Source organism: Lycium ferocissimum, chromosome 11, assembly GCF_029784015.1.
Source record: "Lycium ferocissimum isolate CSIRO_LF1 chromosome 11, AGI_CSIRO_Lferr_CH_V1, whole genome shotgun sequence".
In the NCBI taxonomy this organism is placed as follows: domain Eukaryota; kingdom Viridiplantae; phylum Streptophyta; class Magnoliopsida; order Solanales; family Solanaceae; genus Lycium; species Lycium ferocissimum.
Genome location: NC_081352.1, coordinates 17,458,706 through 17,471,102, shown reverse-complemented (window position 1 = coordinate 17,471,102; position 12,397 = coordinate 17,458,706). Strand labels below are relative to the sequence as shown.

Genomic DNA, 12,397 nt, shown 5'->3' with positions numbered 1-12,397 from the left:
GGCTCTGAATTTCGACGAAAGAAGAGCATGGGAAGGCCGCTGGCCAAGGAGATTCGATCGTAAAGAGGGAAAAGAAATCTTCCAGCCCCGCCAAGCCCCGCCCGAGCCAAAAATAAAGTCGACGGATGTTACCCCTGGGAGGCCTTTGGAGCGGTACCCCGACCCACGTTTTCGACGGCCGGGAAAGGTCAAGTCAATTACTAGATCATCACAGGAAGATGATAACTGGCTTGGGGCGAGGTATCGCTATATCGATCGGATCTTCGAAAATGAGCCGCGTGGTTTCTCGCCGTAGCCACCAAACCGTCGGTGGAAAGCTCGAGTCGTACTCGGGGTAACATTTCGGGGTCGGCGGGTATACCCGCTCGAGGCGTGCCGAGGCCCGCCACCGACCGGCGGACGGAGCAACTTCCTCGATGTCGAGGTTCTAAGGTACCCACTATCTTTGTGCGGTATTGGCTCGTTCTTCCGACACGAGCCGTGGCCACTTACGAAACGATAATTTGCATACGAGATTCTCCGCCGCCATTGGTGGACATTCCTGCCGATGGGCGCGAGTAGCCGAAACCGGGGTGACCGAAGCGGGCGACCGGTCATGGAGGGTATGAAATATCGGCTGCAGGGATGTCGGGTTTCGGCATCCGCGCATCCGCGGCTAGCGTTTTGGGGTTAATTCGAGCCCTAGACCGGGAGAAGTCGTTTCTGCCCAGCGTTGATCGAGGTCGGAGGTCGGGCTTTCCTTTAATGTGTTACCGATATGAATATGCTATCGGGTCTCGTTGGGATATCTAGCTACACTATCCCTTGGTGTCCCAAGAGGATCGACAAAAAATGGCCGAGGTTAGTGAACCGTGCACATTCGATGAGGCTCGGCACGTCTTGAATCGGGTAATTCTTGATTTTGGATTCGACTTACCCAACTTATTTAACTTTGAACGTTATTTTGATATCCGTTCAATCTTCCTTCTGAGCCTCGTGCTCCACCGCGCGAGCTTCCGCGAGTTGAGGTTCGAAGTGGGTCGGCTCCGGGAAGAACTCGACGCCGCAGTCGGAGGATTGATGAGGCTTCTGTGTCTTATACGCAAAGGTAGTGAGCATTCCTCGTCTTTCCGGATATCTCCCTCCGTAAATCGGAACTCGACACGGCTCGGAGCGAAGCCGCCGAAGCCGGGGAACGCGAGCGCGACGAGTTGGCCGAGAAGGTAAGAGCTTTGAATTTACAATGAGTCTTTAATAGCCGATACTAACGCCTTTACTTCTCGGCCGGCGTATGTCGACGCGGATAGATCGAGCCGTTCGAGCTTCGGATGGGATCGAACCGAGCTTGATTCCCTCGGCGGTAACCGTCGGTCTTTGTGGCCGAGCGTGATATTCTTCGGGATCAACCGGTCGGCGGAAGGACAAATAACGAACCTTGGCTCATCGCTCGCTTCGGTAGGGGCGGAGAGGGATCGGTGGGTCATGCCATAGCTAAGCGCGGGTTGAGCATGGGAAAGCTCTCGATCAACTCTCGGGCTATGACGACATGCTCGGTCAATATAAGGCGACGTGGCTAGCTGCCGGAAAGGCCGGTGATCTTAGAGCTGAGTATGAACGATGTTTGTCCCGTAGGATGACCCTCGAGGAGGTACAAGCCACTGGAGCGGATCTGTCGAGTTTGGTCGAGGAAGCAAGAAAGCTCGAGGCAGAGGCGAAGGCTAATTTTGATCCCGAGGATTCAGATGCTGACACCGATTTGGCCGATGGAGATTCCGAGGGGTCTGGTGAAGAATAGTTCAGAGGCTTTACTCTTCTCTGTTTTTTTTTTGTTTGTTTTTGGCTATTTGTTTTGGGGCCACTGTCTGGGCCTTTGTAAATCTCGTTTTTCGTGTATGAATGATCGAAATTTGTATTTGACTTTGCAAAGTGTTTTCCTGCTTAATGCTCTCACTGTTTGCCTGGTTTATGCCTTTGTCATAATTTGCCATATTGCGGTCAATAGAATTCGGACGGTAACGACCCTTTCGTGATTTAAGAGGCGGCCCTGATTGTGATAATTTTGCATTTTTTTAAGCCGAGGTCATCGACCGTTTTGGACCGTGGTCCTTGACGGTTTACGCGATAATTTCGACCATAGTCTTTATGTAATCATTTAGACCGTAGTCTTTTGATTGTTTCTCGATATTTGATAACATAGGATCCTTTAGAACGAAATAAGATTTTTATTGTCATCGACCGTTTTGGACCGTGGTCCTTGATGGTTTACGCGATAATTTCGACCATAGTCTTTATGTAATCATTTAGACCGTAGTCTTTTGATTGTTTCTCGATATTTGATAACATAGGATCCTTTAGAACGAAATAAGATTTTTATTAAAGAAACCGGTCTGGGAATACATTCGTAATTGTTGCAGTGGCGAGAACGAACTAAATGGACACGATTCGATCAATCGTTTGGTCCTTACATCAAATCCTATTGTTCAAGCCTCGGCTTTTACATATGCATAGACCGTAGTCTATACTCACGATATAGTAGGTAGTCCCCTAGTACTTGAGTTCGAAGTATGAGGACTCGGGTACTAACGATCGAATAGTGAAGTCCCCGTTCTCGATCTCGATCTATATTTGTAGCACGGCGTTCGTGGCCGCTCATTAAAACCTTGCCGAACCACCTCGGGACAAAACGGTCGAAGGGAAAAAAGAGTGCGACACGTGCTTTCGCTCCTATGCTTATGACCTTTAAACATCGGTTTATCCGTTTCGCTTCCCTCGGGCTGCATTCCTGCATGGTTAGGTTGAATTAAAAGAAAAGGGGAAGTTATTCATACCTTTAACAATAATATCTCTTCAGGTGCGCTACGTTCCAGTTATTTTTCAACTGGTGTCCCTCTCTATCTTCGAGCTGATAAGAACCCTTTCCTGTTATTCCGAGTTACCCGCACGGTCTTTCCCAATTTGGAGCTAGCTTCCCCTCGTGAGGGTTCTTGTGTGAAAGCGTGACCTTTCTCGGTACCAAGTCCCCAATTTTGGAAATGTCTAAGGTTCGCCCTCCGATTATAATACCTCCGCGTCCTTTGCTTTTGTGCGGCTATCCGGATATGTGTGCTTTCCCTCTCTCGTCCACGAGATCCGAGGTGACGACCATTGCCACGTGGTTCGAGTTCTCGGTGGCATAACGAAACCTTAAGCTCGGCCACCAACCTCAACGGTATCGGGGCCTGCTCCTATACGTGGGGAGAACGGAGTTTCCCCGGTGCTTGACCTCACCGTTGTGCGGTAAGCCCCGCGGAGAACTTCGGAGCGGGACCTCCTTCCATCGGTGTTTGGAACGGCCAATCTCTTCTTCAAGTGCACGGGATGATTTTATTGGTAGACTCGGCTTGGCCGTTCGCGCAGGTGATATGGGGTTGATAAAATCTTCTTAATTTTGTACTCTTCAAAAAACTTGCGACCTTGCTACCCACGGCGCTTCCCGTTGTCCGTACGATCTCTACGGTACCCCAAATCGACGATTATATGATCATAAATGAAATCGATGACTTCCTTTTAGGACTTTCTCGAATGCTGCGCTTCGACCCGGCTTAGAAAAATAGTCGGTCATAAGTAAGATAAATTGTGTCTTACACGGAGCCCACGGCGAGGGGTCCCACGTATGTCCATACCCCATTTCATGAACGGCCATGGGGAGAGGACCGGATGTAGCTCCTCCCCGGGTCGATGTATGGACGGGGCGTGCCTTTGGCATTCATTACATTTCTGAACGAAGGTCCTGGCGTACCCATCCGTCTCATTCCAGTAGTACCTGCTCCGATTAATTTGCGTACCGGTGAATCGGCCTCGCGTGGTTCCGCGAAGTGCCTCGTGAACTTCCCTTAGGACATAGTCGGTTCCCCCGGTCCCAAGCATCGGCCAAGGGACCATGGAATGATCTTCGTCTGTTGGCCATCGACTAGACAAAATGCCTTAGTTCGGAGGGCTCGTGATTCTTTGGCATCTAAGGGTAATTTGTTGGAGATAGTCTATGTATTTGTTCGCCAATCCCAGTGAGGCTAGTCGAGTTAATCTCGGCGTGGCCGGTTCTATGACCGATCTTGTTGCCACCACTTGCTCCGGAGGAGAACCCTTCTCGATTCGACCGAAGATCCTAGGTTTGCCAAGGCGTCGCCTCATTGTTTTGATCACGTGAGAACGTGCTCCAATGTCCACTCCTTGAACCGGCGAAGGACAACACCGCAATCTTTCTTGGTATCTCCGCATTCTCGTCATCTTTGATTTCGAAGGTTCCGTTCGTTTGGTTGACCACCGAGAGAGAATCACACTTTGCCTCCACGACCTCGGCTCCCAAACTTTTGGCCGTTCTAAACACAACGCAATCATAGCCTCATACTCGGCTTCATTGTTAGTTAAATCGGCGGACCTTATAGATTGTCTTATCACGTCACGAGGGAGGGTTTGAGAACGATCCCCAACCCGGACCTCTCACATTGGATGCACCATCCGTATGAAGGGTCCAAACTCCGTGCTAGTCCCGAGGCAGAAGCATTTCCTTATCAACCTCGGGGATCGTGGCGGCGCGAAATCGCCACGAAATCTGCCCGATTTGGGATTTGATAGCGGTTCGGGGTTTGTACTCAATATCGTATCCGTTAATCTCTACGACCCACTTTGCAAGTCGGCACCGAGAGTTCGGGTTTATGCGTGACGTTCCTTAGGGGGTATGACGTTACAACACATATTGGTGACATTGAAAGTAAGGCCTCGATTTTCTAGATGCACTCAAATGACGAGCTAAAGCGAGCTTTTCCAAATGAGGATACTGGTCTCGGGGGTCCACCAGAGTTCTACTCACATAGTAAACCGGATACCGAGTCCCATTCTCTTCCCGAACCGGGACACCGCTACCGCAATCTCGGACACGGCCAGTACAAATACAAGCTGCTCGTGCGCGCCGGTGTGTGGAGCGAGGGGTGGACTTGATAAGTATCTTTTGAGTTACGCTAAAGCCGTCGACACTCGGTGGTCCACGCGAAGTCCGTCTTTTTTCTTGAGCAATGAGAAAAATGGTGGCTCTTATCCGAGGATCCGGAAATGAACGGCTCGCAGCGGCTATGCGTCCGTTAGCCTTTGTACCCTTTGATGTCGTTTATCACGGTGATGTCCTCAATGGCTTTTATTTTATCGGGTTGATTTCGATTCCCGATTTGATACCATGAAGCCGAGAAACTTACCGATCCGACTCCGAAAGCGCATTTTTCGGGTTCGGCTTCATGTTGTATTTCCTCGGTATGTCGAAAGTCTCTCGCAAAAATTTCAAATGGTCCTCGCCTCGCGAGGGACTTAACGACCATGTCATCAATATAAACTTCCATGGATTTCCTATTTGATGCTCAAACATTCGATTTACTAGGCGTTGATAAGTTGCACCGGTATTTTTAGGCCAAAAGGCATTACGTTATAACAATACGTGCCGAATCTAGTTATAAAAGAAGTCTTTTCTCGATCTCCGGGTCCGTTTGGATCTGGTTGTAACCGGGTACGCATCGAGGAAACTCGGTGTGTATGACCGCGGAAGCGTCGATCATGCGATCGATCCGGGCAAAGAAAAGAATCCTTCGGGCGAGGGCTTTGTTTAGGTCCTTGTAATCTACGCACATTCTAAACTTATTCCCTTTTTAGGTACTACTACAACGTTAGCTAGCCAATCCGGATGCTTTACCTCTCGAATGGACCCATGTTAAGGAGTTTGGTTACCTCGTCTTTGATGAAAGCATGCTTCGCCTCGGGTTGCGGCCTTCGCTTCGCTTGACCGGGGAGAAACTCGGGTCCAAACTTAGTTTTGTGTGTCGTCACGTCGGTGAGATACCTGTCATATCTAAATGGGACCAAGCAAAACAGTCGGAGTTAGTTTTAAGAAACTCAACAAATTCGTCCCTGAGATCGGGCGTTAACGTCGTGCCCAGGTACGCTTTTCTTTCTGGCAAATGGGCAAACAATGCCACTTGCTCGAGCTCCTCAACGGTGGATTTGGTGGCGTCAGAATCATCGGGTCCCACAAAGGTTCTCGGTACCCCGAGCTTTGACTCGTCATCTAGTGTGTCCCCGTCCCGCTCTTTTGAGGATTCCGAGGACGGGATCTGTAATTGCTATTTGACATTCTCCCCTTTAGCCCGATCTGGAGCTTTTGCGGTCTTAGCAGATTCTTCGACCGCGAACATTTCTTTCGCAGCCTGCTGTTCACCACGGACGGTTTTGATGCCTTCTGGGGTCGGGAACTTCAACATCTGATGCATAGTCGATGGGACCGCCCTTGCGAGATGAATCCACGGTCCCGGCGGTGCATTATATCCCATATCACCTTACGTCACATAAAACTTCGTTCTTTGCGTAACACCAAACCATGCTGATTGGTAGAGTGATCTCGCCTTTGGTCGTTTCGCATGCCATGTTGAATCCATTGAGGACTCGGATGGCAGGCACGATCTGTTCTAGTAGTCCCAGCTGTTCAATGACTCTCCATCGGATGATATTAGCCGAGCTACCTGGGTCAATCAGCACACGTTTAATTCTAACATTATTGACAAGGATAGAGATTACCAGTGCGTCATTATGTGGTTGTGCAATGCCTTCCATGTCCTCGTCGTCGAACGTGATGGCACCCTCGGGGTCATCGCTCCGAACACGCTTTTCCCTCGTTATGGAGATTTTTGTGCGTTTCATCACTGGCCCCACGGGCTCACTTCGGTTCCTCCCATGATCATATGTATCACACGATGGGCTCTTCCGTCCGTCCGGCTTGTTGGAATCCAGGCTTTTAAAATGGGTTTTTGCTCGCTCACTCAAGAGTTCTCGAAGATGGCCCAAATTGAATAGACGAGCCACCTCCTCCCTTAGCTGCCGACAATCTTCGGTCCGGTGACCGTGAGTATGATGGTACCTGCAAATAAGGTTCTTGTCCCGCTTCTCCGGGTCAGATTGGATGGGCCTTGGATGCCTCGTTTCTTTGTTCCGGCTAACGGCCGCAGCTAAAGTTGCTATATCGACGCAAAAGTTATACTCGGATAACCTTGGAATCTCTCTGTTCCCCGAAATTCTTTCGACAGCGTTTTTGTTAATCAACCCGCGGTTGTTTGGCCCTCGGTCGTTCCTTCGGTCGCTTCTCTTATCAACTTTGCCTGATTCATTGTTACGCCGTTTCCCCCTTCGATCGAGCGAATATGGTTGGTATCGGTCATAAGATGCTCTGGAATCTCGATCCACCACTCTCTTCGGATGATCGACTCCTTTACCCGAGTGCCACGACACCGAAGCGGCCCTCAAAATCTTATCGTCTTCGACTCTTATTTTAGACTGATATCTGTTATGCACATCCGCCCAGGCGATCGCTGGGTACTCTATCAAGTTCTGTTTCAGTTCCATCGAGGTGATTGAGCTCCTTGAATTGAGCCCTTGGGTGAAAGCCTGAACGGCCCAATCGTCCGTAACCGGAGGCAAGTCCATGCGTTCCATTTGAAATCGATCCACGAACTCGCGGAGGGTCTCGTCGTCTCGTTGCTTGACGTTGAATAGATCTGACTTCCGGGTTTCGACTTTGATAGCCCCGGCATGGGCCTTAACGAAAGCATCAGCAAGCATGGCAAACGAATCAATTGAATGCTCGGGCAAGTTATGATACCAAAGCATAGCTCCCTTCGACAGGGTTTCTCCGAATTTCTTAAGTAGCACCGATTCCCGTTCATCATCGGCGAGATCGTTGCCCTTGATAGCGCATGTATATGCAGTTACATGCTCGTTCGGGTCGGTTGTCCCGCTGTACTTAGGGATATCGGGCATGCGAAACCTTTTGGGGATTTTCATTGGTGCCGCACTCGGCGGAAACGGCATTTGAACAAATTTTTTCGAGTCCGGCCCCTCGACGCATCGGCGGAGCCCCGTATTTGATCGACCCTCGAATTATAGTTTTCCACCTTTTTATCATTCGCCTCTATCTTCTTTTCACCGGATTCAACTCGTTTAGTCAATTCCACGAGCATTCTTTTCAACTCGATACTTTGCCCGAGGGGTCCGTCGTTGCCCTGCGGGACCTGCCTCTCCTCCGTATCTTGGGTCGGCTCCGATGGAACAACATCGGGTGCCTGATTCCGATTTTGCAATTGCACTATGATCTCTTGTTGGGCCTGCAACTGAGCCATGGCCATGTCCAACTGGTTCTGGAGCTGCTGCAGCATGGCTCCGTTATCTTCACCGACCGGCATATTTCCCACCGATGAACCGACTTCGAAATTTGGATTAACGGGGGGAACATCGTGATCCGTGCATCACCGACATCATGCTCGTGATGGCTCGGTTCCATTTGGAAGTTGACGAATGTGAATCCGACATTTTCGTATACACGAAATCAAACCCTAAAGAGCAAGTGTAAAATATCGAGTTTGAACACAGTGTTATATTGAGCCGCCGCTAATACCTAAGGCCCCACGGTGGGCGCCAAACTGTTTAACCCTAAATAAGTAAGCAGTTAAATTTGTGTGCGGTGCCAAAGATACGCAGCTAAATTCAATGTGGGGTATGAACAGTAAAACACGCAGTGCAATGGCCACAATAAATCAAACCTGACTAAGTATCGGGTTTGCAAGGTCTCGAGTTTGGAAACCGAGGTCGGCTTCTTTTATCTCGAGCTTTCAAGGAATGTAAACAAAACAAAACTTATGAACGAAAATGAACAGAAACAATATTCTTTTGGCTATTGATCTCAATGCTCTCCTATTCTTTTTTTTTTCCAACCCCCTTTCTGAATGGGGGCATCCCCTTTATATAGTAGAGGAGTTACAGACCTAGTACAATTCTAAATAAAGCAAACAATCTGTTAACAGCTGTGTCACCGGGATTGGCGCCGGAAAATCCGGGTGGGGCGGATATTTCGGCCTTCCGTTTTGGCAGCAGATCGTCCTTCCATTATTGCCTCGCACAAATCCGTTCTCGAGCTCTCGATCCCGATGTGATGCTCGGGTTCCGCCCCGAGCATAATCATGATAACGGGAAACTGAGCATGTCCACGTCCTCGGTTTTACCCGTATACAAAATTATGGGAGAGAACCTGTACATGAATGTTATATGATCTGCATTTTAATTTCTTTGATGTGCTCATTTTTAGTGAACTGGAATAATCTTTAGGATTTTTTTTTGGTTTTGGAGCTCAAGTAATTGTGGTTCAAAAGTTGTACTATTTGATATTTTAGGGCAATAATTCCTTTTGTTACTGCTGGAAAAAAAATTTGAAAAAGTCAGGTAATTATTGGCCTATAAAACATTAATGTTTTGTATATACGAAAATTAATAAAATGATGAACCCAAACAAATCATATGGAGCGCTCCAACGGTAGATAGAGCTTGCTCCGGATCAGATTTAATCCTAGAATAAGAAAGAGTTTAAACAGAGTATGATGATAATCATTACCAAATTTGAGATTTCAATGATAATATATGATGGGATAAAATGCTCGTTTATTGGTTCCAACCTATTTTGACATATTTAATATATAACCTAACTCGTCCACCAAGATCCCTCGAATAAGCTTTCGACACCTATAAAATGAACGTAGTGTTGACAACAAATTTACAGATCCGATTAAATATATATCTTCATTAAGAGGAGTAGTTGGCAATGCAGCTATTTACCATTTGTACTAGACAGTTGAACAACAAATTAATGCTGTGGGCATGTAACATCCATTTGGTTGCATCTAACTTTTTCATTAATGCACTTAATATACATGTAAGCCTGTTTGGAAAGCCACAAGCAAATTGGAAGTAGTTGTAATTGAGAGTAATTTGGAAAGCCACAAGGGATTTGGAACTGGATGGACAGTTTGGCCAAGTAAATTACCAAGTTAGAGAGGAATTAGGGCTAATTACACTCTCTAATTCTCGAAGGGAGGGAGTGAGAATTGAGTGTAATTACATGACAACTTTTTTTTAAAATTATTAATTCCTTTTCTTTTAAATTTATTTTTATTTCTATTATTTTACTTTCTTTTTTGTTTTTACTTTTTAAATTGTTTATGGTTTTAAAATTTCACATATTTATCTTTCATTTTTTTCTCATTTTCCAGCCTTTACTTCTTTTGATTCTATGTAATTGCTCGTATTTTTTATTTCTTATTTATTTTCTTCATTTAACTTTAAAAAACATAGCCAAAGTTGAAAAATAATTTCTCCAACTCTTGCTTTTATAGTTCTCCAATTTTTTCAAGTCCAAAAATGACAAAATACGTCCCAAATTTCAGATTTTCAATTTTGTCCAGTTTTTGCATTTTAGCGACTTTTTTCATTTTCTTCAATTTGACTCCGTTTTGCCTCTTTTCATTTGATTTCTTCCCGACCACTTCTAAATCACTTAAAACCTGTAAATAGAAATAAACGACATTAAATGCACTATTTTTCTTAATTGAACATAGCAAAAATCTAAGCTTAAAAGAAGAGATAAGTGGTAAAATGCCAACTTATCAAATCCCCAAACTTAAACTATTACTTGTCCTCAAGCAAATCAAAACATATCCTTCAAAGGAATCAACTCAATAGTGCATCAACATCATATCAAGTCAACAAGTCTACTTTAAGTACAAACACATGACTTTGATTGGTACCAACAATAAATGATATATGAATTACGAAAAATTTCTCAAATACTTCATTTTCATTTCAAGTGCTTAAACACTAAGTTAATCAAAGTAGGAATCAAGTCATGACACTAAAGCTTCAAAATTTGCCTCATTATCAAGCTTCAAAATTTGCCTCATTATCACAAAACAACTTTTTTTTTTGTTCATTCCTCACAATTGAAAAATTGAACAAGTTCACAACTCAAAGCTCACGCCCCCTCACAATCAAGAGAGAATCCCATACTTATAAAATGCAATTCAAAACACAAATGAATATCAAACGGAAGGAATTAACTCTCTCTCTCTCTCTCACACACACACACACACAAAAAAAAAAAAAAAGAGGTTCAAATGCACATAGGCTTGCCCTTCATGTATTTATCCACTAACGTAGCCACACTTGATTCAAAATCAAATAGGACTTAAAGGGTTGTAATATACCCTTTTGGTTAAGGTAGGGAAAATTATGGAATGGTGACTCAAAACCTCCCTCAGCACTACAATTTTGCAACAAAGAAAGCACATTTCCTTCAAAACATTTCCACCCTTTGCTTCATTTTCATCCCACCACCTAGTCTTCCTTTATTCACAACTTTTTATCCTCCCTTCCTCCTTTTTTTTAACACTAACAGAAAGGTTTCACGTTTTCTTCTCTCTCTCTCTGTTTTTTTTTTTTTTGTCACCCCTTTCACCTTTCAAGCAACTCCCACATCAGAATTTTACTAACTATCACCCTCAAGCTTAGGCTTTTAGCTTATTTTGCAATTTCAAAATACTTAGGGAGGTAGGATGCCAAAAGATAGGATAATGAAGAACAAGAGGGTAAAACTTGTAACATACGTGCCAACAAAAAGGTTTAAGGCTCAAATTAAAGGGGGTTGACTAGGGAAACATGCCAAAGGTAGGCAACTTAAGGCACAAAACGATCCAAGGACGGCCTAGCATCATTTTTCAAATCAAGTGTAACCTAGAATTTCGTCTTGAACACATTTTGGGCAAGTTTTAGACCACAAGATATGCCAAAGAACTCACAAATAAACCTCACCTCACATGGCACATGAAAACCCAAGTAGAATATGTATCCAAAACCCAATTGAAACAAATGAACTCAAAAAGTTACTTCTAGTCTAAAGAGAATATTTAGTGAACAAAAGAGCCAAACATTGAGTCAAAAAGTCACAATAAGAGTCCTTATTTCAATCATTTTTCTTTTTCAAAATTCAAGAATTCATATGCCAAAGTTTAAATGTGTTAGTACCAAGCAAGCCAAAAATTGGTCGAGGAGCAAAAATCACATCCCAACATCATTCCTACAACTTAACTACAACAAACTAAAGAAACTAGTAATATTTTTTTTAAAAAAAAAAAAAAAAAAAAAAACAAAGAAAATCACTAATATAAATGTCATAAAAAATACTAAAGTAAAATCAATCTACCAAATTATCATCCATCATAACATCACACCTCATCACAAAATATCTATCAAAATAAAGCCTCCCCAACTTAAAATGTTGTACTGTCTCAATGGAATTATAACACCCATTTTATGGTCCCTTAACTAGTTCCAAATTAGCCTTACACACTCCAAAAAGAAAGAGAAGATCTCTCCAAGAATGAGTCACTTTGAGAATTAATATTCAAATGTGAACCAATAAGCAACAAAAACTAAGTACATGTATCCCTTTAGAGCAAAAAGAGTAACGTGACAAAGGAAGATTGAATTCCATACCTGAGAATTTGCAACTATATGAAGGAATACA

General features: G+C 44.7%; 1 protein-coding gene across 1 annotated transcript; it reads right to left on the bottom strand.

Moving 5' to 3' along the window:
• Positions 1-6,330: 6,330 nt before the first annotated feature.
• On the bottom strand, positions 6,331-7,860 carry LOC132038085 (uncharacterized). Its single transcript, XM_059428809.1, has one exon. It carries the CDS (start codon positions 7,858-7,860, stop codon positions 6,331-6,333), a length of 1,530 nt encoding a protein of 509 aa, XP_059284792.1.
• Between the last annotated feature and the right edge of the window lie 4,537 nt (positions 7,861-12,397).

What these genes read in the sequence shown, in the direction of transcription:
- LOC132038085 (XM_059428809.1), bottom strand. Translation starts at nt 7,860, where the DNA reads ATGCCGTTTCCGCCGAGTGCGGCACCAATGAAAATCCCCAAAAGGTTT.